Below are 27,165 nucleotides of genomic sequence, written 5' to 3'. Positions count from 1 at the left end.
TCAATGGATTCACACAAGTCATAAGTCAATGGAGGCTAGATCCTGAGTATTTAAAACCCACACAAGAGATCTACTTCCTGGACACCACAGTGCAAATAAGTAATGGTCACATAAATGGTCACCACCCTATACTGAAAACCTACCAACCACTACGCCTACTTTCATGCCTCTAGCTTCCATCCCAGACACACCACACAATCCACTGTCTACCGCCAAGCACTAAGGTACAACCACATCTGCTCCAACCCCTCAGACAGAGACCAACACCTACAAGATCTTCACCAAGGATTCTTGAAACTATGATACCAGCAGGAGGAAGTGAGGAAACAGATTAACAGAGCCAGATGTGTACCTGGAAGCCTCCTACTACAAGACAAGCCCAAGAAAGAAACCCACAGAACACCACTGGCCATCACCTACAGTCTTCAGCTAAAACCTCTCCAACGCTTCATCAGTGATCTACAACTTATCCTGGACAATGATCCCTCACTTTCACAACCCTTGGGAGGCAGGCCAGTCCTCACCCACAGACAACCCACCAACCTGAAGCAAATTCTCACCAGCAACTATACACTGCACCACAGTAACTCTTAACTCAGGAACCAATCCATGCAACGAACCTCGGTGCCAAGTCTGCCCTCATATCTACACCAGCGACACCATCACAGGTTCATTCACCTGCACGTCTACCAATATAATATACACCATCATGTGCCAGCAATGCCCCTCTGCTATATATATCAGCCAAACTGGACAGTCCCTGCATAAAAGAATAAATGGACACAAATCAGATATTAGGAACGGCAATATACAAAAACCTGTAGGGGAACACTTCAATCTCCCTGGACACACAGTAGCAGATTTAAAAGTAGCCATTCTGCAGCAACAAACTTCAAGACCAGACTTTAGAGAGAAACTGCTGAGCTACAGTTCATCTGCAAATTTGACACCATCAGTTTAGGATTAAACAAAGACTGTGCATGGCTAGCCAAGTACAAAAGCAGTTCCTCCTCTTTTGGTGTTCATACCTCCACATCAGCTGGTAGAAGTGGGCCTCACCGTCTGACTGAATTAGCCTCATTATCTCTAGCCTGCATATTTATACCTGCCTCTGGAAATTTCTACTACATGCATTGACGAAGTGGGTCTTCGCCCACGAAAGCTTATGCTCCAATACATTTGTTAGTCAATAAGGGTGCCACAGGACTCCTTGTCACTTTTGTAGTATTTAAAACAATTATAAAAAAGGAGAATATACCTTACTCTAATCTCTGTTACTGGTATACAAACTGAAGGTCTTACTAATTCCTCTGACATTGGTAGGATTTCTGTACATGTTTAGCAAGTGACATATTACCTTTTAAAATTGTGATAAAAATGGCAAGTTGTCAAAAGCAGGTGCAGTACATGAAACTACTTACAACTTATTTGACAGTGACTACATTTCAAGTTGACAGTGTACCTTGACCCTGGAAAAGTCACTCAACCAATTAACAGATATGGGGAATGGGAGGGTGGGGGGAGGATTAATTGAGCAGAATGCTCTGAAATTAACCAACTTCAGCCAGAGCATAAGAATTACTTTCAGAAACAGTACCATCAGGCTGCCTGATACCACCCCACAGCCAGGACTCCACTTTTATATCTATTCTGAAACAGCACATCCACAGGCAGAGTCTAGTTTTACACCATGCAATGGTCTTAGTTGGATATCAACTCAGACAGAAGCATATCACCTACTAAATCACTATTACCTACAGCTGTTTGGGCTGAGAGATGACAAGTCATAGTTCTACCAAAAAAATCCATTTAATGAATCAGCAACACCACACGGACTATTAGACTTTCAGCATTATATATTATATATATATATACACACACACACACACACACACACACACACACACCTCCAGTGAAGAAATAGTTACCACAGAAAGCTTAATATTTAGCTTATGCTGAACTGAACATATTTGTCATCTTACTATTCCAAGATAAAGTGCTAAAATAATTCAGCATATGTAAGGAAACTTGTAGTACTACACTATCCAGGATTCCACAAACTACAACCACTAGCTGCCCACTCTCACTCCAGCATAACGTCTGCATGAACTAAATGGGTGTCCTATATCTCAAACTCTGAGACTAACATCCCTAAGGTCTCAGACAGCCTTGACCATCACAAAACAAAAACTATGATGGAACCCTGAACTTCAAGGCAAACACAGAAAACAATGATTGCTTTGTATAATTAACAATGAGGAATTGTGTCATCCTGCAACAAACATGGGACTATTATCAAAGACTGCACTCAGCTTGCCTTATCTTCCTTATCATTTCTAAGCTAAAATGTTTGAAAGGAATTCAGTGAAAAAAGATAGCAGCACCAGTGAGATACAGCTGTGTTTCCCTCCTTCTGTGCTGCTGCACGCCCTCTCTAATACACAAAAAAGAGCTTGACATGTACCATACCTAACCTCTTTTAATGCAGAATCAATACTCCTGGTGGCACTTCTAATTACATCCCTCCCCTCCCAATTTTCATGTGGGTGCCAAAAAGGAGGGATTTATTACTCCAAGGTAACAGGTCTTGCCCACATGCTCAGGGTTTAGCTGATCGCCATATTTGGGGTCGGGAAGGAATTTTCCTCCAGGGTAGATTGGCAGAGGCCCTGGAGGTTTTTCGCCTTCCTCCGTAGCATGGGGTACAGATCACAGCTGGAGGATTCTCTGCATCTTGGGGTCTTCAAAGTATTTGAAGGCTTCAATATCTGAGATATAGGTGAGAGGATTATTCTAGGAGGGGTGGGTGAGATTTTGTGGCCTGCACTGTGCAGGGGGTCAGACTAGATGATCATAATGGTCCCTTCTGACCTTGGAGTCTATGAGGACACGTATTCACTGGGAGTTAATAGGCCAAGTTTCCCAGCATGGACAACAGGACTGAAAATTGACAACTCCAACTGATAAGCATAATGGCCTTTCAGGGTCAAATAATAAAGCAGACTGAAGTTGTAATCAAGGTTAGGTTAATTTTTTTTTTTTTTTTTAGTAACTTAGGTGGGCTAGCAGATGCACTGTGTTATTGTTTGAGCTGGATTTTAATTTGACTTGGTCACAAGTAAAAATGATTTTAGCAGTGGGAAAGCTGCATGCGTATCGGGGACGCAGTACAAAGCCCCTACCTAATATCCGTCTACAATCACAAAAGTACTAACAATTCAGTACCAGAGGCAGTCCCTGTTCAGATATTCTACATTTGATTAGTGGGTCTATTTCACATCAGGAATGAAGAACACTCTTGGGAGATAACTAGGAAAGCTGACAAGCAGTTTGTCAGCTTGTAACCATATCCACTGGGCCAGTGGTCCCCAGTCTTTTGGGGCCACATATGCGCAGGGCGCCCGGGGTGCAAGAATGGCTCAGGCTGGCCCTAGTCACTATCCATAAATGCCCCAGCGGGCGCCGCGGTGCCCAGTTGGGGACCACTGCACTGGGCATTCACTTTCCCAAAAACAATTTAGCCATCATCCCTTGCCTTATAAAAACCCCTATCCTCACCTTCCACCGGAACACTGCAAAACCCAAATCAGAATCTTAATATACTGAAACAGCCATCTATTTTTTTTTCTGGAAACATTTTGTCTCTTCAGTGACTCTCTTTGTTTTCTCCTCCATTTTGAACAGTATGTCCTGACCAATACTTTTGGAATTACTATCACATTTACATAGTGTTTTTCATCCAGGCATCTGAAAGATGGGTATATAATGTCTCCGTTCTACATCTGGAAAAACGGAGGTACAAAGTCTGAGGTATAATGACTTGTCCAAGGTAACAAAGCAAGTTTGGGGCTGAGCAAGAACTGAAAAACCTGTTTATATTATGAAACACTAAACCAACTGATCACAATGTTACATTAGTGTTTATTAAATAAGTGGGGAGAAAGGAATGCAATCTATTCGAAGAGGTAAATGTTTATTCTGAATGCTTCCTTTTCACACTTCCAAGTAAGTAAAAGCCATATACCACCAACACAACAAAAAAGACCATCACCCTTCTCAACACTCATTTCCTAAAATGTACTAAATTTATATATTTGTATACAGGCTGCAACTAAAGCTGGCTGCAAACTTTTAAAATAAAGGCAAATAAGATTCTTTTTTACAAAACCAAAGGAAAACATATTAATAAACAATCTTGATTATAGACCACATTTATCCATCTGGGTAGCTCTCTCTTTCCAAAACAAAACTGAGGTCCGGTGCAGATGATCTTACAGTGCAGAATTTTCACTAAGCAACAAGTACTCAGTAATATACCTGTAATTAACATACCTCTTCTTTTATTAGAGCTGTGCAAGGCTTCCTAATGCCTCCTAGCCTAAGGCCAGGTTCACACCCCTGAGTGACATAATTACATCAATCTAACTCTCCCCTGGACACAGCTCCCACTTACAAGTATTTCTCAGGAAGGTCAATTAACTACACAGATGGGAGAATTTCTCTGTCATCAACTTAGAAAGGTCTCTACCTAAGTACTGAAATGGTGCAGCTGTGCCACTGCATTTTAAAAACCTGCCCTTAGTTTAGAAGTAAAATCATATATAATGAATTTTAGGTTATAGAGGCCATTAAAGACCACTTTGTTTTGTGCCACTTAAAGCAGGGCTACTCAACTTTGGAAGCCCCAGGGGCCACAAAGACACTCTCAGCACATGCTGAGGGCCACAACTTAAGTGTGGTTGCATATACATGCAAATGTATATGCAAATAGCTTTTTCACACAATGCTCTAGTGCTCCCAACACCTTCTCCCTGGGGGCTAGAAATACTGACGCTCTGTACCTGTCTGTTGCAGCCAGCCCATCCCCTTCCATCTTTCAATGCTCACCTCTCCTAGGAGACGCCTTGGCATTGTGGAGTGTGTTCCTAGTGGAGGCCATGTTCAAAGGATCCCATGCATTGAGCCCAGCGTAAGCCCAAACCACACCTTGAGCCACAAACAGGCTGCGGGCCGCATGTTGAGTAGCCCTGGCGTAAAGCATCATGTGAAATCAGTTGTGCTGTGCTTCATGGAGGATCACTAACCTAAATCTGTACCATGACACCCTAAAAGGTTTCAATGATGATTGTATCCTTTTTGTAATAAAAATGAAAGAGACCTTAAGCATAAAACTGTGTATTTTATGTATGTTTTACACTGAGATATCATCAATAGATATAAATATGTACAACACAAGGAGAGAAAAGACAGCTCTGATTATGGCAGTAACCCAGAAGATCTAACATCAATACCCCACACTACCACATACTTCTTGTGTGACCTTAGACAAGTTGCTTAGCCTGTGTGTGCATCAGCTTTCTTGCTGTAAAAATTAAGATACTTCTCTACCTCACATGTTGAGGATACATATAAAAATAAATGTGAAGGACTTTAAACCTACTTATGAACAGTGCTAAGTATTATATATTACTATATACCAAATGCCAGCATGTCCAGTTGATAATGACAGGATACTGACAGTAGATTACTAAATCTATTTACTGTGACAGAAGATATTTATAAGACTTCCAACAAAATTGGGAACTCAGGCCTTGTATTTGCAAATACTTACACGTTTAGCTGCATGACAACTCACAAGTATAAAGTGTTTGCAGAACAATGGCAGTCTAGTCCAATTAAATCAATGGGACCAATGGTTCATAAATGTCTGCAAGGTAAGCTTGGAGCATAATCAGTTTCCATGCTCTCCTAGTATGGAAAGCCAGCTTCTCTTGTTGGGAGATTTCCATCCTTCCAACAAGCAATATAAACTCTTTGCAAGGGAGGGAAAAGGTGACTACAAATGCACAACTATTAGCAGAACAAAAGGTCCTAACTTTTAATATTTTAATTCGGCAATGTCTTTAAAATAGATTGGATTTTTAAAACCCCCTATTTCAGTAACAGATCTGCGATTGCAGGCATGCAGCTCTGTGGGGGGGCTGGGAGAAGAGAAGAAATCGCTTGCTCCAACAAGCGCTCCGATGGAAAAGTCATCAGCGCTCTCTTCCCCAAGTGCAACTTCAGTGTCTGCTGCCTCACGTGAGCCCCGTTCCATGACTGTGTGGCCTGGCACCACCCGTGCAAACTGCCACCGAGCCCGGGCGTTTCCCAAAAGAACGAGAGTGGCTGTGACTTTCCCACCGCCTAGGGGGCCCGCGGGGCAGAGGGCGCCACGTGTGGGCGCAGCCGAGCGCCGCATCAGCAGGCTGAGCCCGGTCACAGGATGGGGGGGGGGAAGGGGCGCACGCGGCCCAACAGCCCCCAGCAGCACAGCCCCACATCCAGCCCCTTCCACCCCGGAGCCGAGGGCCCTTCCTAGCCCCTGGCTCCGCCTCACAGGCGGTCATGCCGGAGACACGACTGCGGAGGACGGGACCCCAGGCGGCAGGGCGAAGCCTCCGGCCGCGCCACCCTCCCTCTCTGCCAGCCAGCGCCCATGGGGCTGCCCTGGCCCGGGCGGCCCCTCGCTCACCTGAGCCGGCAGCAGCACCAGCAGCCCGGCGAGCAGGCTCAGGCTGCAGAGGCCCCGCCTGGGGCTGCGCTGCTGCCTCCTCATGCCGGAGCCGACGGGGCGTCTCTGCCGGGGGGCGCGGGGAACGCTGCTACCGGCCGCTCCCGCAGCTTGTCTGGGGGCCGCGCGGGGTGGGGCGGGGCCGGGCGAGTGGCTGGAGCGAGCGCGGCTCCGCCCCCTGCCGGGCTCGGCCAAGACTCCGCCTCTTCCTGCGCTGGCGGGAGGTGCCGCCGCCTCACGCCACCGCCGGGCCTGTCCCTGCCCAGCTGACGCGCTGTCAGCCCGCCCGCTCCGCCCCCTAGGGGCTGTCACGCGCGGCGCCGGGCGCCTCCAGTCACCGCAGAGGCCGGGGCCTTTTGGCGGGCGAGGGGAGCTTCCCCGGCTGGTGGCAGCTTGTTCCAAGTATTCCCCTGAGCCCCGCTGCCTGCAGGGCCCCCCATGTTGTGGCAATATCCCCTGCTCTGTGGTTTACGCGCCATGCATCTGCCAAAGTGTTTGCTATCCAAGAAAGCTTATGCCCAAATCATCTCTGGTCTTTAAGGAGCCCCAGGATGCCTCGTTGTTGATTTTTTCTTAGAATATGTGTTAACTGCTCATGCGAAACAATCTGATTCACACTGTATTTCCACACACACTTCAACACCACCTCATCCCTGCAGTCCTAGCGCTGCTGGCCTGAGCGGACCTGGGTCAGACACAGCGATGCCATAGGGCTTTTATACCCGTGTAGGCATAACTTCTGATTAGTCTCTCAGACTTTAGCAGAGCACCATGTAGCTCCAAAGTTTGATAGAAGTTGGTCCAATAAAACATAATACCTCACCCTCCTTGTCACTCTAAATAGCAGGAGGTTATCATTAAATCCACCTTTAAAGATGTACACGTGTAACAGAGCTTGAGTTTCTTTGACATTTTATCGGACCTGAAATTGTTATGATAGGCCCTGATGCCTATCAAACGCCTATGTGTGTGCTTATATTTACAGTGTGTGAGTAGTCTGGTAGATTGTATTTATCTGCTCATTTGTGTGTTTCCAGCATCCTAGAAGCTGCAGAGAAGTGCTGAGTTTATCGTGAACTGCAGGTGGAATTTCGTTAATTCATAACATTTTAAGGCTTGGACATCTTTTTATGAATTAAAATAGCTTCCTTTTGTGAAGAACAGAAATGTTTTTCAGATGCTAGGTAGCAAAAACAGTGGCTGTCAAAGTGAAGTGGTCTGAATTTGCCAATTTATGAGCATCACAAGACTTCAGTCAGCCTACTGAGAGACTAGCCAGCAGGAGACACAGATGAGTGATTCAATGTATCCAAACCAAGCATTAAAAATCTACTATATATTTTAGAGAGTTTGTTCATCTGTCTGTGTGTCCATCCGTGAGTCCATTTGTTCAAGAACTCCTCCTAAACAGTAAGAGTTAAGACTTACCAAATTTGATATAAAGCTTTCTCTTATCATAATGTCAAGGTCAGGATTTAGCTATGCCAGGAAAATGGAACATGCATGGAATGTGATGGTTTTGCATCATATGAAAAAGGAGAGGTGTGACAGCGGGAACAGTTATACTCACAAATTACAGTTATACTGCCCAGCATGCCATGCAGCCTCCGTCACTCCAGAGTGGCCTTGGGGAGAAGCTGGTAGCTGGGCACTACAGTCCCCATGGGTACAGGACATGGACATTGCAAGTTAAGTCTTCTAGTAAAGACACAAAACAAAAATTCCATGACTCATTGTGCAATCCAAAATGTATACTAGCTGCTTTGCCAGTGAGAGGCATGTCCTGAAAAGAGCAGCAAACCTATAGGGAAACAGCCTAGGGGCTACATCTACACTGGCATGATTTAGTGCAAATATTCTGTAACTCAAGAGTTTTTGAGTAAGAGAGCGTCTGCACTGGCATGTGCCTTTGCACAAGAGATGTGCTTTTGCGCAAAAGCATCCGTGCCTCTGTAGACACTCTCTTGTGCAAGAAAGCTCCGATGACCATTTTAGCCATCGGGCTTTCCTGCGCAAGAAATTAATGTTGCCTGTCTACACTGGTCTCTTGTGCAAGAACAGTTGCGCAAGAGGGCTTATCCCTGAGCAGGAGCGGCCAGTACTGAGCAAGTACTCGCGGCCAGTGTAGACAGGCAGCAAGATTTTGTGCAAAAGCAGTTGCTTTTGCGCAAAATCTTGCCAATGTAGACACAGTCCCTGAGTTTACAGATAGCCAGCACTACATTCTTTCTTAACTGAGGATTACTTAAGACCATCTGCTCACCAGTAACCAACCTGTCCAAGACTTAGACCTCTTTTTACTTTGGCTGAGTCTATAACCTACCCTGTGTGGATTTTTTGTATATTGGTTTGCTAAATTTGTAAAGTGATTTGAGGCCCTTCAGGATAAAAAATGCTGTATAAATTATATTATTAGATGTTTAGCTAATACATTTATTCTATAAATCTGTTAGTATAACTTATATACTGAACATTACAAACTGCTAAATGTTGCAAAAACATTACTTTGGATAGGACTTTAATTTTTTTTCCAGAGGGATAGCAGTGTTAGTTTTTAAGGTGCCACAGGCTAACACATTTATTTGGGTATAAGCTTTCATGGGCCGGAATCCACTTTGTCAGATGCATGACTTTGTACATGACTTAATGCATCCGACAAAGTTCATTCCAGTCTATGAAAGCTTATGCCCAAATAAATTTGTTAGACTTTAAGATCCCACAAGACACATTGTTTTACATTTTAAAAATAGTTTTAATCTCAGTCTTGTGCAAGATGGATAACAATATGTTTTAACACTATCTTCTGAAACAAAGTAGCTGAAATGATGGGGTACTAAATTAATTCATAGTGTAATCCTATTGAATTCACTGGCTCACATACTTTTGTTTACATAGGTGAAACATGATCGTGTACAAACTGATGACGTCAAATGGCCTGATCCATGTTGCAATCACTGGTTTGGGAGGAAGGAGTATCCAATCTGCTACTGTGTTTGTAATCTGACTCAAAGGATACAGATTGAGTAATCAGAGAGTGAGGCACACTCACCAGTAACTCACATAGAGCAACTGCTGTCTTGCAAGAATACTTGGTATAAGTGATACCCCTGCAACAAAGCATGTCAAAAGATAACTAACCATCACCATCTGTTGGTGAAAAGATGAATTGCTATTTATAAATATTAAAGTACAAGCCCCCATTTCATCAACAGTATCACTGGCCCACAGGGGACACTTGCGACCAAAGTGGAGGTGGGACAATGGTCCAGGACCCATCGTGTTATGCTGTGCTATGCTGAGTAGAAAATTGGCTACCCTTGTTGAATAAATGTAAGAAGTGCCACCACCTATCATGCTTCTTCCAGGGCCCAGGCCACACTTTTTAACTTTTCAAAGACATAATGAATCTAGATGCTGCCTGTCTTGAGTGGTACCTCTCCTTCCCTTCCCTCTTGTGGCTTGGCCTGTACAGACATTTAACTGAGTTCACAGTTCCCACAAAAACCACAACTACTTCCCTGAAGTTTTAAAAGTGGAATCAGCTAAAGAAGATCTACATGAACAAGTGGAAAGGCATTACACGTACATCTGTGCAACATTACTATTTAAATTGCTGGCTTTCCACTAACGTAGTATTAATATTTCCATTTGTGATTTGTATTGCAACAGCACCCAAAGGACCCCGGTAGAAAGCGGAAGCTACATTATGCTTGGCTTTACTCAAATAGACAGGAAGGCTTGTTCTCTCCTTGGAGATCTTGCAATCTAGTTACAGACAAGATGCAACAAACGAGTTAGTACTTTTCAACTAATGTTACACCCACCTCCTACTAAATCCAAACAGGTACAGCGTGCTCCAAAGCTGATCTTCAGGTTAAATCAGAATAATGATGCCAGGACTGAGAAAATTGGTGTTTCCAAGTTGGTCCTGTACATGTTCCTTGTGAACCTTTTCTGAGTTAACCTTCTTTGTCTGTATTGGAAGAGTTACACCTTTTGTTACTCTTTTAGTATAATTAATACTATGGCCACATGTTAGCTTCTGAGTTTCTAGCTGGAAGCAACAAGCCATATAGACAAGGTCCTACAAAATTCATGGTCCATTTTGATTAATTTCATGGTCATAAGATTTTTTAAATAGTATATTTAATTATTTCAGCTATTTAAAATGAAATTTCATGGTGTTGTAATTGAGGAGATATTGACCCAAAAAGGAGTTGTGGTGGGAGTTACAAAATTACTATACGGGAGGGGTTGCAATACTGCTACCCTTACTTTTATGCTGTTGATTCGGGCGACAGCACTGCCTTCAGAGCTAAGCATCCAGAGAGCTGTAGGTGCTGGATGAGAGCCTAGCTCCGAAGACAAAGCCGTTGCTAGCAGCAGCTTAGAAGAATGGCTTGATATAGTGTTGCCACCTTTAGTTCTGTATGCTGCCTGCAGAGCTGGGCCCTCAATCATCAACTGCCATTCTCGGGTCACCCAACTGTGAAGGCAGCAGCGCAGAAGCAAGGGCAGCATGGCATGGTATGACCACTCTTACTTCTGGGCAGCTGCTGGCAGGGCACTGACTTTAGAGCTGGGTGCCTGGCCAATAGCTACCACTTACCAGCCACCCAGCTCTGATGGCAACACAGAAGTAAGAGTGGCAATACTGAAACCCTCCTAAAATAACCTTGTGACTCCCCTGCAACTCCTTTTTGGGTAGGACCTCCAATTTAAGAAATACCTGTCTCCACCATGAAATCTGTATAGTATAGGGTAAAAGAACCGAAAAGGCCACATTTCTTGGGAGGAAACTAGATTTCATAGTCTATGGCATTTATTTCATGGCCATGAATTTGATAGGATACCTGATAGAGCCTCTGCTGCTGGCAATCATCTGTTTATATAAAAAGACATAATGGACCAAATCTACAAAGGCACCTAAATACCTCGGCTGATGTGTCCCAGTGCATTTAGGCATTGAAATGCTTTCATTTCCTTAATTTGCCGCAGCCTATGCAGAAATGTATACATGTTTTGCCCAGTGCTGGTGCATCGAATACCGCATTGTGTCTTTGATAACCATATCACACTCTGCACACTTCTGTGTTTGTTTCACCCATCTATGTAGTACCCTTATTTACTCATCAAATGATTGCAGGCCCTGTTGCAATTTGTAAATGTGTCTTCTCTGTATCTGTCACTGCAGTCACTGGAATGTGTTCAACTGTAGTAAATCATGGGTGGGAACCACTTTCTAGTAGTGACTAAAGCGTGGATCTTTGAGTCAAAAGATAAAGGTTCTCTTCCAATTCTACTACAGACTCGCTGTATGTAATGCAGGCACGTCACAGCCTCTCTGCTACAATTTCACCATCTGTAAAATGAGGCTAGTTTCCTTTATTTTCTCAGTGATGTCATTCCTAAAGTCTGTAAAGCTTTGGGGGATTCTCAGAAGGAAAGCATTATAAGAAAGCAATGTAGTGGAAGTAGTAGTATAATTTTTCACAGCTTCATCAGAGTTTGAGGAATTTCTACTCTTCTGCTGCCCATACTGTACACATTCTGTGGATAAAGAATTTCGGTCTGCAGTGCTGTCAATCTGACACAGTTCAGAAGCATGAAAATGTGAGGAAATTCAAACCGCACCTTTAACTGTGACTAGCTAACAGCTCCATGCATCCTTTCAGTTTGCTCCCAGCTCCCGATGTGAGGAAAAGGATGTACTTTGACAGTGCTCTCTCTGCTTTTCCCTGATCAAGTGTTTTCACATTGTGGCTATGTCTAGACTGCAGGGTTTTTTCAAAAAAAGTAGCCTTTTTTCGAAAAAACTTCACCTGCGTCTAGGCTACAGCCGCGTTCTTTCGAAATTAAATCGAAAGAACGCAGCTTTTCTTTCGACGGCGGTACTCATTTCACAAGGAATAATGCCTTTTTTCGAAAGTGCTCTTTCAAAAAAAGGCGCTATGTAATGCAAACTGTGCTTTTTTGAAAGAGAGCATCCAGACTGTCTGGGTGCTCTCTTTCGAAAAAACGGCTTGCTTTTTCGAAAGTACTGGTTGCAGTCTAGACGCTCTTTTTCAAAAGAGGCTTTTTTCGAAAGTATCTTCGAAAAAGCCTCTTTCAAAAGAGGCTTGCAGTCTAGACGTAGCCTATGACTGGACTCATGGGTTTTATACCAATTTTATGGGGGAGATGATTTCTTTAATTCTTTAGATTAGCGAATCAGAAACAGCTACTGATTCAATCATAGAAGGTAAGTTATATGGGCCCGTGGTGTCTGTGTCCCACCAATATTCCGGAACATGAGCCCAGCTCCACCAAAGTTTGGTGTGATATTTTTAGAGCCATCCCATCCATATCTGTGCTTTGGGGGGGCCTCACACTTCAGGGGCATTGGGATCCAGGGCAGCCTAGGAGGTTAATGGGGGCCTAGCGCCGGCAGCAGCAAGTGACCCAACCTCAGCCCACTTCACCCCACCTCCACATCACCCTCTCCCTAAAAGCCTTTGTAGCCACTCCACCTTTTCTGCTCCACCACTGCCCTGCCCCCATTCCACCCCTTCCCCCCCCATTCCACCCCTTCCCCCAAGCCTTTCTCCTAACTCTTCTCAGCTTTCATCCCTGCCCCCAAGCAATGCTGAGAGTTAGTAGGAAGGGCTGGATTGCCCACTGCTGTGGGTACCAGGCCCCCCAGCAGCCCTCCAGATTTCCCTGCACCCCACATCTCCTGAAGTGCAGGGTCCCCCAAAGTAGTTGCCCTGGTCTGTCCTATGGATTGAATGGCTCTGCTTGGACTTCTTCTGGGCACCGCCAAAAATTATACAAACGTGGCACCCATGGATTAATAGATTTTAAGGCCAGAAGAGACCACTGTGATCTTCTACTTTCACCTCCTGCATGATGCAAGCCATAGAATGTCACCAAGTGATTTCTGCATCACACCCATCATTTCTAGTTAAGATAGAGCATACCTCTTAGAAAGAAATACAGTCTTAATTTAAAGACTTAAAGCAATAAAGAATCTACCACTTTCCTAGGAAAATATTCCAGTGGTTAATTACAGCTCATTTCTAGTCTGAATTTGTCTATCTTTGGTTTCCAGCCCTTGGATTTATTGTATGCCTTTGTCAGCTAGACTAACTATCCCTCTGTTATCAAAAATCTTCTCCTTATGTAGGTGCTTATAAACCATGATTGAGTCGGCTCTTAACTTTTTCTGGGAAAAACTAAATAGCTGCTTGAGCTCCTTAAGTCTTTTTTATTGCAGTACTCTTGTAGAAATATTTGATAAGGATGTAGGCAATCTCTAGAAAACACAATTCCTTGCAATAGACAACTGTTGTAATCGGAAAAAATGCCTAAGGCACTGCGCACAAAGGCAATGTAGACTGTCTTTTATAAAGGTCAAAATCCACTGAATACAACAGCATGCATAGCAATCATTGGTAGGCATTTCTTTGAACTGAAATGGGTGTGGAATCAGTCTATAGGGTTTTTTTTTTAAAGGACCAACTCCTCCAAAAGGTGTATATGACTTACTGAGCAGCAACAGAGTGATCTTGTTCACATTTATTTTTCCTTCCTATGTTACCTCTCCCTGTTTTGGGACCCAATTCAAAATACATTGGGACTCAATCCAAAATACATTGAAGTCAATAGGAGTTTTTCAATGATCTTTAGATCAGGCCTTTCATTTGTCATGCTAAATTTAATCTAGATGCTCTCCAGGGTGGGAACATTACTTTTACTTGTTTTGTGGGGTGCCTAAGTCATCTCCATAGGCTTGAAAAACACTGAAGTACAATGAACTAGCTGGAACAGAATGGTGGTAAGAAAAACAGGACCAGAAAAAAACTTACTACAGTAAAACTCCAATTGTCCGGCATCCAGTGGTCCGGCACTTCCAATAGTCTGGCACCAATTGGAACCCAGAAGTGCTCTGGCCAGCTGGACAATTGGAGCTGCTCTGCACCGCTTCCTCAAGTCCGCTGCTACCACTGCTGAAACTGACCACCTGCGGACCTGGGGAAGGGTGCAGAGCAGAGAAGCTGGGGTGCTGCCGGGTTGGTCCTGCAGTGCCGCCCCTCACCCCCCTGCTCGGCACCTGGCAGCACCCCAGCTGCTCTGCCCACCCTTCCCCAAGTCCGCCGCTGGTCAGTTTCAGCAGCGGCGGACTTGGGGAAGCCATGGGGCAGAACAGCTGGGGTTGGTCTTGCAGCGCTGTACCTCACCAGCACCCGGTTCGCCCCACGGCGCGCTGTTCCCTGCCCAGCCTCCCCGCCCCAGACACCTCACAGCCCTCCTGCCGGAGTACCTCCTGATACTCCAGCATATCCAATAATCCGGCACCCACTGGGTCCCAAAGGTGCTGGATTATTGGAAGTCTGCTGTATATTCTATAACAGTTTAAGCTTATTCATATTCAAACTCTACCCTGCCATTACATGAAACAAATACACACAGAAGGAGAGTAAATAATGTCTGAACTACAACAGTAAAGGGAAGCTGAGTAGTGTTGTCAATTTTAATTTGAACAATGGCATGGAAAAGTGTGTTCTGACAAAGCAATATACCGACTGTAGACTAGTTATATTTCATTGAACAATATAAATGTGCATAAGTTTTATAAAATGCACAGCCCCAAAGATCAAAGAGAACAATAGAATTCAGAAAAGAATTAAAATTATAACACCTCCTCTGGACCAAATGTGGAGGTGCTATCAGAAGGTGCAGTTCCATTTATCTCTATGTGTGGACCCAGTAGAGTCTTTGGGGATGTTCATATGTTACATATAAATACAGTATCAATGTCTAATGTAGTGCAACTACTGTAAAATAAGGATTCCAAACAAACATTTTTAAAGCTATTTTATTCCTTTCCCGTGTTAATTTTAAATATAATGCTATGGACCTATTTCTGTGCAGCTTATTTTCTTGTGCAATCCAGTAGAAGTCCATTGAATCTGGCATATTTAGAGTTAGCTCTTGATCCATATGGGAGAATTTATATACATAAGTTAACTGTGTGCACCTCAAAAGACCTTGATGCTTGGAATAATTTTGGTAATATACTCTTTTTAAATTCAAACACCATGGCCCACTTGATTAAACTTTTTATTATAAATAAATTTTGTGTGCACCCCATGAAACATTTAGAAAGGCCTCTGTAAAAAGAATAAGGAATAAATTTATTATTAAGGTTAGAAGGGTTTCCCCAGAAATCAAGACGGCCCATCATATTTTGGGCATTAGTAATGAATTATCTATTAACTGAGGGCCAGTTTGTGGTTGCAGATGTGTGGGCTGAATCATGTGCTACCACTGTAGCTCTGGCTTTTAAAGGGGAAATGGAATATGATATTAAAAGGACAATTTAATTTAAAATGTAAGTGCCATGCTATTTATTATGGTTGGCTGAGTAAAGCAAGCTAGATTATTCTTGCAGCTAGGTCCTGACTCTGAGGCAAATTAACACTGTAGTTAATAAAATGCATTTTACTGTGGGCTGCAGCTGTACCACCTTGTTCTCTGCTCCTGCCTGTTCTCGTAAACTAACCCAGGGCTGAGTAAGGCCAATATTTGGCGAGGTGACCTTCAGGAAAGACGTAGGTGTTGCAAGAAGTGGTGGTGGTGCTATAATTCAATTGGTGTAACTGTTCCCCTTCTGTCATTACTAAGCATATCCCCTACCACATTATTAGGGATGTGTGGTGGTGGGCTTAAGCTTATGTGTTCACTGAGAGTTCTACATGTCTATGGACTCTAATGCAGTGGTCACCAACCAGTAGATCGGGATCGACTGGTAGATCTTGTAGCCTCTGACAGGTGATCCTGACGGGTTTGGCCAAGAAGCTATCAAGTGCTGGCACTTCTGCTGCCCCTCCCCCTACCGCTGTGCCTCTCCTTCCCTTTGCTTTAGAGCTGCTTCCTCCCAACCCCAGGAGCCTCCTGCTTGCTGTGCAGGGCAGGGGAGGGAGAGGAGGAGGGCGCTGATGTCAAGGTGCCCCCCTCCCACCTGTATACTATCTCCACACAGTAGAGAGGGGAAACAACAGGATTTGAGATAGAGTTTGCAGGCTGCATTTGGGAGTGGTGCAGGAGTGAGCCTGCCTTAGCCCCACTGCACTACCACCCAGAAGCCACCTGAGGTAATCAGTGCCCAGTTGGAGCTCACATCCTGAAACCCTGCCCCAGTCATGAACCCCCTTGTACACCCCAAGCACCCCTGCATCTAAACACCCTCCCAGAGCCTGCACCTAGAACCCCTCCAGCACCCCAACTGCCTGCCCCAAGCTCAGCTCAGAGTCCCTCACCCACTCCAAATCCCTTCATCCAAGACCAGAGCCTGCACCCCAACCCACTGCTCCTGCCTGGTGAAAATGAGGGAGGCTGGGGGAGGGAGGATGGAGTGATCAGGGGTGGGGCCTCAGGGAAGGGGCACAAAGGAGGCGGGACAAGGGTATTTGGGTTTGAGGTAGATCTTGGATTGCACTTAAAATTCAAAAAGTGATCTCATGATTAAAGAGGTTGGAGACCACTGCTCTAATGGCACAGTACCAAGGCAGGGATATCATCTCTTTCAATACCTTGAAGCCCTTCCTCCAAGCTCATCCTCTCTTCCTTCGAAGGTGTGACATTAGTGCTTGAAAGGGGTGGTGCTAGAGATGATTTCCTCCTTTTTTACTTTGTGTTTGTGGCCTGCTTCCTAGCTTGCGTGTACTCCCACAGACTGCACACTCACTCATTGCTGAGAGGGGAGGTCATAAGGGCGTGGAGTTTGAAAAGGTCACAGGTGGAGAGGAGTATTGGAGGGAGCCCCATGAATCTTACTTTGTCTAGTGGCCAAACCAGGGACACTGTATTTCTGGAGATGCTGTCTTTTGGGTGAAATGTAAAAGCCCAGGGACTTGTGATTATGAGAGACTCCTCAGAACTTTTTCTGAGAGAAAGCTATTAGCCATGAAGTCGTGACCAAATTTTAATTCACTTTCCTACTCTCATTTCCATTGTTATTCCAGCTACGTACAGTATGCCTTAAAGCATGGCCTAAACTGTTGTGTAGTGTTCCTGGGAGCTGTTAAATAGCAGCTGCTCTGTCCTCACCGTCATCCTCCCAGAAAGGAATGCAATTCAGTGGTGGATGAAGTGATTCATATATATCTGCCTGCATATTTCACAGAGACGTTCTGAAGCTAATATAGCCACTCCCCGATTTATGAACACACCAACTTATGACCATCCGCACTTACGACCAACTTCCCATTAACCCATTATAATATTTTCGAGTTGAGAACCATGTACATCAAGTTTTTCGAACAGCGTGGGCAGCACGTTTAAGGGTATTTCCGACTTAAGACCAAATCGAGTTACGACTAGGTGTTTGGAACGTAACCCGTTTGTAAGTCGGGGTCTGCCTGTGATGTCAATAAAGTGTTTTAGGATCCTGGGGAAAATGCAAAGTAGCACAAAGTATTGTGATTAATATAAATGCTGACTCATTCCAATAACAAAGAGAAAAGAAAGCAGGTCTCTGCTTACGAATAATAAAAAAATTCCATTATTTAAAGTGTGTGCTGCACTGTGAAGAGGAAAGGCATGATCCCAGTGTACAGAACTATTATAACTCTGTGAGGAGGGATATTTCATTGCATGGGAAGATATGGTGCTGCAATTTCCAAGCACCATTTCCTATCTGCACTTAGGCTGTGGATCTTTGATTGTTTTACTAATAGATAATTGAGATTGAAACAGCCTCCTTTAGAAGCATGGAGCTCAAATAAATACTCAGAATTTTTCCTGTTTTTCAACCCCAATCTGGCTGTAGGCACTTTCCCCCTGATTCTCTCTCTCTCCTTTTTTTTTTTTTTTTTTTTTAAACACAGCCCAATATGGCTCTATTTTAAAAGGGGAGAGGGATCAAGGAAACTAGTAGTGCTCTCTCCTCTCCAGGATAATGTGCACTCTTTGCTGTTGACATCTCTAAAAGAGGCCCATAGCAGCACGTATCCCAGACATTCTTCAACAGCTATTAGACAGCTGTGAAGGAAAGTGGGAATAGACTCAAGAATCAGAAAAGTCATGCAGTAATGCAGGGAGCAGACACACATGGAAAGGTCAGGAACCGACCCCTCCTGGATTTCTGCCCATCTTAGGCAGGATTTGGAAACAAGCACTCACTGAGAAAATGTGCCACCACCTCCCAGGACTGAGGAGCAACCGGCACAAATAGATCACCTGTACTTTTTGACGTTTCAGTTCCTTTATTCCAGCTGCAAGCAGGGCCACTACTGGCTACTCTATCCTCTTTACTTCAATCTGACATCAGGAGAGGGTGAAAAAAAGGCCTGTCAGTGCCCAAATCCTTTCTCTTCTGGAGTCAGAGACACTAAATATTCCTCCCTTTGGATGTGTGGCTTGCCCAGTACTGTATGACTAATATGTTTGTCCTTGGCTCACCCACTGAAGCTGGCTGTTCAGAGTTTTACATGATTGTCTGCCTGTCTCACAATTAGCTTCTTTTTGTATGACTTTGGTTCACTCTAGTTGTTTCCATCCGCTGCTGCTCTGAAGAAACTCCAGGGAGATCCTTCCTTGTAGTGGTGGGAGGGGATTGGATTTACTCCTGAGGGGGCAGGACTGCCTTGAATCAATTAACTTCCTCCAAAACAACAAATGTAGAAAACAAGCCCACAGATCCACACTGGGCTATTAATGTACACAAGTCTCACTTTTGCATGTAACAAAGTTGAAGTCCAGTTCTGTGAAGTGCCACACCACTAGAGTCCCTATTAGAGTTGATGGGGTTTGAGGGTGCTTAATACTTCTCAGCTTCTTGCAGGAGCAGATGCTCAGTGTCATGGAGACAGCAATGCTTTAGGTATCTATGCATATAATTCTTTAATCCCATACTAGCTTGTCTACAAGATTCAGTTAGGCAGAAGTATTGCTTTAATTCAAGGAAAGCACAGTGTTAAATAACCAATCCAGCAGATTGTTCTGGTACCATCTCATACTCTTAACAGGAAAGCATTCAGCTTTCTCTTCTACTACCACCATATATAGCAACAGTAACTTGCAAGCAAAAGTACATTCATCACTTCTTCTATTAAGCAGGAGGACCTTGATTGTCCCCTACCGCTCTTGCCCCCAAGAAAAAGAATAATTTGCACTAAGTACCAGGTTCCTGGTTTTTGAATAATTATGGCTATGATCCATATGTTGAAGAAAACAGTTTGTACTAAAGTGAACTATACTCCCTCAAGCAATAGTAAAGTGACTCTTTTTTTATTAGCTAACAGAAGAATGCAGAGATTCAACTAAACGTCACACTTGCAGCCTTTTAACGGGGTAGAAGTTCATGTTTTCTTGGGAGCCAAAGTCCTGTCCACACTAACACTTTGAAGCAACTTGCCATGATCTGGAGGTGGGTCAAATGTATTTTGTTCATGGACTGACTTAGTATTGGTCTGAACTTCCTCAAGGAAAATCTGTAACATGGTTTTGACTAGCATAACTTGGGGCATATGTATACTGACTGCAATAACTACCTTATAATGATGTAGCATGGTACAGGATCATGGTTAAAATATGTCATGGTCCTATCTACTTTACAGAACCCTTAACCTGATCATGATGTATCAGAGTCCTTGACACAATTACTAGCATCAGTCCCAGTTATACTAGAGGTCTGAATCATAGCAAGCTGAGCATTCTAGAACTGAATCATAGCATTTGAGTATTCTAGAACTATTAATTAAGGCAGCCATTTGTTATGGATACACTAGCAGGCCTATATTGTATAAACTGGCGTAATGTGCCCACATTACATTTGGCCTTCTGACATACCTGCTTATATGGCACTCTCCTATAATTTCAGGCACTGATCCCTGGAGCAGCTGCATTGCATAGTAGCTGGTGAACACTAAACAGTGTCATATACTGTGCACAGTATATACTGTACATTTATAACACTCATCCAGGCATGCTTCACAGCTAAATATATGTTAACAACATGCAACATTTGGTTTGCTCAGTGACAGTTCCCTATGGTTCTGCTCTATCCGTGGAGTTGAGCATGCATGAGGAGGGAAAGGGCTTCTGCTCTCACAGAACTACACTGCAGAAGGCCACCGGCTGCCCCCATACTCACTGTTGGATGAACTGTGGTACTACATAGGTCAGAGTTTACTCTGAGAAGGAAATGAGTTTGCTCTCATTTGCTTGATAGCTTTTTGGGTGAGTTGTGAAGTTTTGGACCATTTTAAGGAGTTGTTGCTTAAATAACAGATTGTTTTACTATTGTGTCTCCCTCTACAATCCAAACAGAGCAGTCAAGGCCAGTGGCTAGAGAGAGGACTTCCCTCTGAGGTACGCACTGAAATAAAGCCAGTTTCTCCAGTCCTCCTTCCCCAGCTCAGGTAGTCGCCCCTCTAGCAGATGTTCTGATTTCAAGGATAGTGGGGAGAACCAGAAGTTACTTACATCCCCTTGCTTGTAATGAAGAGAACTAGGATTTACTTGAGAAGAGGGAGGGATAGCCTTGGATATGTTTTCATTTAAGTCTCCTTCTCAGGTCTGAAGCAAGTATGAGATACAGATGAAACAGTTACCTCAGCTCCATGCCAACTCCAGAGTAAGGTAGTCCAATACATATGTAACTGAAGATTCTAGTGTGGGATGCTGTGGGGTCTGCACTCACTAACTTTCCCATTGTATTGTGAATTGTTTTCCTACTGGTCAATTAAATTTTTCCTTGTTCTAAATAACATTTTTATTTCAATAGGTTATTTTGTATTCTACATTCCCGCCCACAGGTGGCTGCGAACAGGGACGATGCTATGGAACACAACTGAGACCAGATGAGCACCCAATATTCCCTCTATTTTTTCCATCAGTGTGGAATAAATTTTATGTGCACTGAGACATGTGTGGATGTGCACCACCAACTCAAACATATGCTGCTGACTGTGGGCACTGTAATCAGCTGGGAGGCACCTGAATCTCTCCTGAGTAGCCACCCAAATGCGAGCACCCCACAACTTTCTCTCAGGCCTGTTTGGAACAGGAAGGTGGACACTGCCAGGTCTCCAAACTGCCAATGCCATCACTGAAGGGTGGGTTGAAGCCTTGTGGGACTATGCTAGGGATATTAACTGACCAGTGCATCTGAGTTTCCCACCCACATCAGGACTGAATGGTTCACAGGTGCATAGAGGTATTAGGACTTGCTCTCAGCTGGTGCAATCATAACAAGAGGCGGAATGCCTGTGCAATGGCTAGAGCACTTGTTTGTGACTATGAGGTGTACTACAAACATTTTAGGAGCTCATACCAATGCTGGAAACAGTGATTTTCAAGTATGGACAGAACTGTGGTACAAACAAGCCTTTAGGGCCTTATCTTACTGAAGCCCATGGCGAAACTCCTACTGAGTTTAATGGTGCTCTAGTGCACCTCTGCCTTGTGCTGAAGGCTGGCCATGTTCACACAGTGGTATCTTGGACATGCTAAATCAATTCTGCAAATAGGTTCAATAAGCCATTTTCAAAACCAGATTTGCTTTAGTGCCAGTGTGGGAAGGGCTCCTCTTTGTCAAACTACATCCAACAGAACTGTGTTAGCTTTTCCTCTGCTTTTCTTTTGCTCGGAGGAGCCGGAGGATGCGTTCATTTTGTGTTAGCTCTGCTGGCAGTTCATTTGCCTGAAACAAGAAACAGCATGGTTAGAAAATGCAGGGCAGAATTTCCAAAACAATGAAGTCCTAGAGGAAAGGTTCGGTGCACTAAAGAATCATTTATGTTTAAATGTAGGCTTCATTCTAGCTACAAAAGGTGAGGATGAACTTTTAGGCTAAGCCCTATGTAACGGTGTCTATGACTCAGTCATAGTTCCTTCTCTGTGCTCTTTGAGGAGGGTTAAATTATTTCACCCCTTTTTTGGATACAGCTTATTTTCCTCCCAAAGGTCTGGACAGATGCATGGCCATAGCATGCAGTAGAGCTGTGGTCCTACCCATTTTCTCATGGTGGTGGTATTGGCATGCAGCTCCTGTTTAAGCCCCACCTCTACATGCTGTGCTCTGGGTACCCCTAATGTGGCCACACTCACCTTCTTTGCCCTGCCCCACTTCTGCAGCTGCGTGATCTTATTAGGACCAATTCAAATCTACTCTTGAAAGAGTAATCACAATTTCTTTCTTCCTTGTGTTCATGTCCTATAATCTTGATATATATATGTTTTGAGACCACTTCATCACAAGCTATTCAGGTTACCTATGCCGGGTCTACTCTAGGGCTCCTTTATCATTTAGTGGATCAGTTTTTAAAACTATTTCAAATTTAAAACAGTGCAGAGAGACCTTAAAAGTGAAATTTACTCCCATGCAAAGGGGTCATCAAAAGGCCTATATCATGTAACATGTCAGCTCCATTCAAGACTTCAAAAGGTTTACATGGAATGTGAACAGCTGACAGGCTCTGTGCAGGGTGGGATTTCGAGGTCCCTATGATGGTCCCATAGAAGCAAAGGAGAATGTTGCCATTGAATTCAATGGGAACAGGGTCAGATCGTTAGGACATCAGCCAAAGCCCACAGAAGTAAACAAACATCTAAACATTTATACTGTTTGTATGGGGGAAAACAACCATCCCCCAAATCAGCAGCAAATGGGCTTTGTATTAGGTTCTTAGTGACCAGAGTATCAAAGACTTTTATCTTAGTTTTTGTCCACTGAAAACAAAAATAACAGGACTAGAATTTAACTTTTAAATATAATAGAGATAGTTCTGCTGAATAATGTTCTTGGTTTGGAAATCCATCCAACTACACTAAATGGCATGTTGTTTTCCAAGTACTTCCTAAAGAGGGGGAGAGAAAAGAAATACAGACTCATTTCCTTAAGCTTTCTTCTATCAGCCTCCAACCACTGCAAAAAACTGTTAGTAACTGCAAAATCTGTCACATCTGTTTGGATAATACTATCAAAATAAAGCACGAACTAGTAATAAAATATAAACTATTGTTTTAAAGAGATGGTCTCTGCTTCCATCTAGTGGAGTGATAGAAATGGTATATGTATTTTTTATATCCTTTATTCAAGATAATTATAATTCCTTTTAAAACGCTTGACAAAATCATGACATTTCCCAATATTAAACCTGCCTGACTATTGAAATATTGTATGCAACTATTCCCTTGATTTAAAATCAGTTTGTTCCACCTCCATTTGCATCCTTTGTCTTCTGTATTTCAGCAGATGAGTTTACTGGGAGGAATGTTCACAGAAATGGCACATTTTAAGGAACTATTAGAGAATACTATGAAAATAAATGATGAATTCATAAACATAAATATTTGTACCAGAAACCTGATTCTGAAACTTTCAGTCATTCAGTCAAAGATCAGCAAACAATACTATGTGACTTGTATCCAATCACAGCTAACCAACCCAACCTGATACAGGCTGCCCTCGTCAGGGCCGGCTCGAGCCATTCCTGCGCCCCAGGCAGAGGGCCTGTGACGCATGCGTGGCTCTGCCCTCAGGCCACAGTGCATGTGCAGCCCTACCCCCCAGCGCGCTGTGCACCTTACAGCTGCAATCAGGTGCACGGTGCCTAATTGCAGCTCTACGGGGTGCTGCACAGACCCCAGTCAGGGCGTGCGGCGCCGTATGGCAGCTCAAAGGGGCGCTGTGTGGCCCCCAACCTCAGGCACGCGGCTCCCTTACAGCTGCCATCAGGCGCCCCCATAGGCTGGTGCGCCGGGCAGCTGCCCGGCTAGCCCCCCCTTAATCCGGCCCTGGTCCTTGTTATAAGTCCAAGATACGTTCCAAAAAACTTGGACTTATAGCGAAACAACTTATAACTGGGAATTTTTTTTCCACACGGTTGACTCCCATTTGTGCAAATTGAGGGTTTTTTTGCGTGACATAAGAGCAAGCATCAGTTACTACAAATGTCAATGGCTTTAGTGTGGAACCGGATATATACCAGGGCGACTTATAGCGAGGATGCCTTGTAACAATTACTTGCAATAAACTTCAGAGGAAGAAATATTTGCACGAGTTATTCAATATATAATGTTAAATTCTTAATGGAATCAAGTAAAAGTTTGTTTGCAGGGAATCTGCAAACATGAAAAGTGCTGAATTCATGTAATAAAATTATGGGATCTGAATGACTTGTTCTCGCTCTCAAATATAATTAATAGAGGGAGATCCAGGAAATTAATTCTTCTCAAGGACCCTTTCCATATAAAGTTGAAAATAACAAGACATGATTTTAACTTGCTGTTTCTATTAGAGAGAAGCCTAATCCAAAATTTCAGCTCCATAGTTTGAATTCAGATCCAAACCCTGTGCCTCAGCCCAGCTTTTGTGCATAAATATCCATAATTTATGATTGTTCAGAATATTAACTGGTCATGGTTTCTCTCAAATATAGCTTCCATACTAATACAGAGTTTATGATTTAGTGAGATTGGATAGCTCAGGGGAGCAGTAATGATAACTGGAGCTTTTCACCTCTAGCTGACTTATGAGAGTTAGTATGACAAAATACTGTTACAATTTAATCTTTAGTTATCTTTAATCTACATATACTGAATAAGTGCACGGACTCCATCCAATTCTTCTTAGGTTCATGTTCACATTTCACATGCCACTTTGCTTAGTGGCACTAATTGGCATCCTTGTAATATGTGTTATGGAGAAACTAATGACTGAGTGGACATGGAGAATGATTTATTTGGATGAGGGTCCAGGATCATTGCAAAGGGGACCAGCAAAAGTGTAAACTACGGCTGTTCAAAATGAGTTTAGTAGTTACATGGAAGAAATAATGTATAATGTTTTCACTGGTTTGTTTTACAAGCTCTGGATAAAGCACCAAAATGTACCTTGTTCTTAAGAGAAGGATCTGCTCCTGCTTCCAAAAGTAGTGCTACTGCTTTAACATTGCCACCCAGCACTGCTGCATGGAGAGCAGAAGTCCCATTCTAGAAAATATAAACATACATCTAAACATTTGTGCTGTGTGCATAGAGGGAAACAACACAGACAAAAACAGCAGCAAAGACAGACCTGTAAATAAAGAAAAGAGAAACAACACTACAGAGATTAGACTATCAAAATGATCTGATCATGCTTAAAGTAAAGACATGGGGCCTTAAGATGAGTCTCCTTCCTGCCAGTGTAAAGGGGCTTTAAAGAGAGTATAAATGTAAATGAGAGTCAGGCTGATATTACTAATTATATTTTCAATAGACTAGAAGTATATTAAGTATGTTAAATAAACAACAAAAGGCTAATCTGGAACTCGGCCTTTAGGAAGAAAAATAAAATCATTAGTGATATATTTAATTTTCAGGCAAACCTGTTTTATTTCTCTCTTTCTTTCTAGATAAATGTAATTACTTTAAAAATATATGAATTGGACCTACTTCCTTTTTGTGGCCACAAAACTGAAAGAGCAGTAAGTAGGGTGCAATTTTGCACTTGTAGTAAGTGATAGAGTAATAGTTAACTTTATTATTAACTGACATTTATAGTTAATGTCACCTGAATGTCTGTGTACCTGGCTTTACTTGCAAATCTGGTTCTAACATCTCAAAGAGTTACACCCACCAACAGCAGCAAAACATGCCAGTTAATGTTTGAACCTGTAATCTATGAGCACATGAAAAGTGGCCACCTTTTAAAAATCTGCCCCCAAATATCCAATGTAATTTTCAAAGACTCTACATTCATTCAAAGAGAACCAAAATCAAATACAGAATTGCTTTGCCTGGAATAGTGCTCTTAGAATTCTAGTTTGCTGTGCCAAATTCTTCCCTCGGTAACATCAGTGCAATAAAGGGTAATATTTGGCACATCAATCCATTTTATTTCAGAAAAAAATAACAGCAAACAAAACTGAATTCTATTTACAGCACAGTATGCATCTTCCGCCCAAAGTATATGTAAGATTTTAAAAAACAATATTGAATTGAAAAGAATATAGATTTCATGTCTTTTTTGATTTCTCTGGGCCTGGATCTTTACTTCCTTCCCTTTGTATAGTCATAAATACCTATAAAATGGGTGTTAATCAGCACCTAATCAAGACACTCATTTTTTACAGGTGTCAATGACTACTCAAAGGCCTTTTGTTTCTCAAAGTTTATATGACAATATCAAACACATCATTACATACCTTCAACAGGCCAAGGGCGGGAGAGAATTTGAGCAATTCCTCTATAACATCATTGTACCCTTTGTTAGCAGCTTTAAGTAAAGCAGTGGTACCATCCTTTAGTGGAGAGAGAAAGAAAAAGGTTCAGTCATTATGACAGCTTTGCATGGTCTCTGACTGAATGGAAGAGTTATCCCCCCTCTGAATCCATATAGGGATAGTCCCCTCCATGCATGATCTTTGCATATCCATTTCCACAACATAATGCCATCTGTTGCTGGAAATCATGGTGGGTCATCTGTAGATCTAGGGATCTTTGAATGGGAAGCATGGATGGAGAATGGAGGAGAGGGAAAGCTGGGGACAATGTGCATCATCTTCACTTTCATTTCAATCACCACAGAGAATAGATATGAACTCATTGTTCCCCTACTCCAGGGATGGGGAACCTTTTTT

The 27,165-nt window shown here is 43.1% G+C and overlaps 2 protein-coding genes across 5 annotated transcripts in view; both read right to left on the bottom strand.

The window, feature by feature from the left end:
- The window catches only part of NPC1 (NPC intracellular cholesterol transporter 1), a 47,273-nt gene extending 40,544 nt beyond the window's left edge, over nucleotides 1–6,729 (bottom strand). The window contains exon 1 of the mRNA XM_075920863.1: nucleotides 6,515–6,729. Coding sequence (XP_075776978.1) covers nucleotides 6,515–6,598 — 84 coding nt within the window. The 5' untranslated portion in view covers nucleotides 6,599–6,729. The remainder of the gene's footprint in view (nucleotides 1–6,514) is intronic.
- A 12,690-nt stretch (nucleotides 6,730–19,419) lies between these two features.
- Nucleotides 19,420–27,165, bottom strand: part of ANKRD29 (ankyrin repeat domain 29) — a 50,452-nt gene continuing 42,706 nt past the window's right edge. For all 4 annotated transcript variants that reach the window (XM_075920862.1, XM_075920861.1, XM_006117207.4 and 1 more), the window contains 3 exons: nucleotides 26,731–26,826; nucleotides 25,436–25,534; nucleotides 19,420–22,241 (listed from right to left, as the gene is read on the bottom strand). In XM_075920862.1, the coding sequence (XP_075776977.1) occupies nucleotides 22,158–22,241; nucleotides 25,436–25,534; nucleotides 26,731–26,826 (279 nt within the window). In that variant the 3' untranslated portion in view covers nucleotides 19,420–22,157. The remainder of the gene's footprint in view (nucleotides 22,242–25,435; nucleotides 25,535–26,730; nucleotides 26,827–27,165) is intronic.

The sequence above is a fragment of the Pelodiscus sinensis genome, chromosome 2 (genome assembly GCF_049634645.1).
Source record: "Pelodiscus sinensis isolate JC-2024 chromosome 2, ASM4963464v1, whole genome shotgun sequence".
Lineage (NCBI taxonomy): Eukaryota > Metazoa > Chordata > Testudines > Trionychidae > Pelodiscus > Pelodiscus sinensis.
Note: the sequence above shows the minus strand (reverse complement) of the source record. Positions and strands in the feature narration are given on the sequence as shown.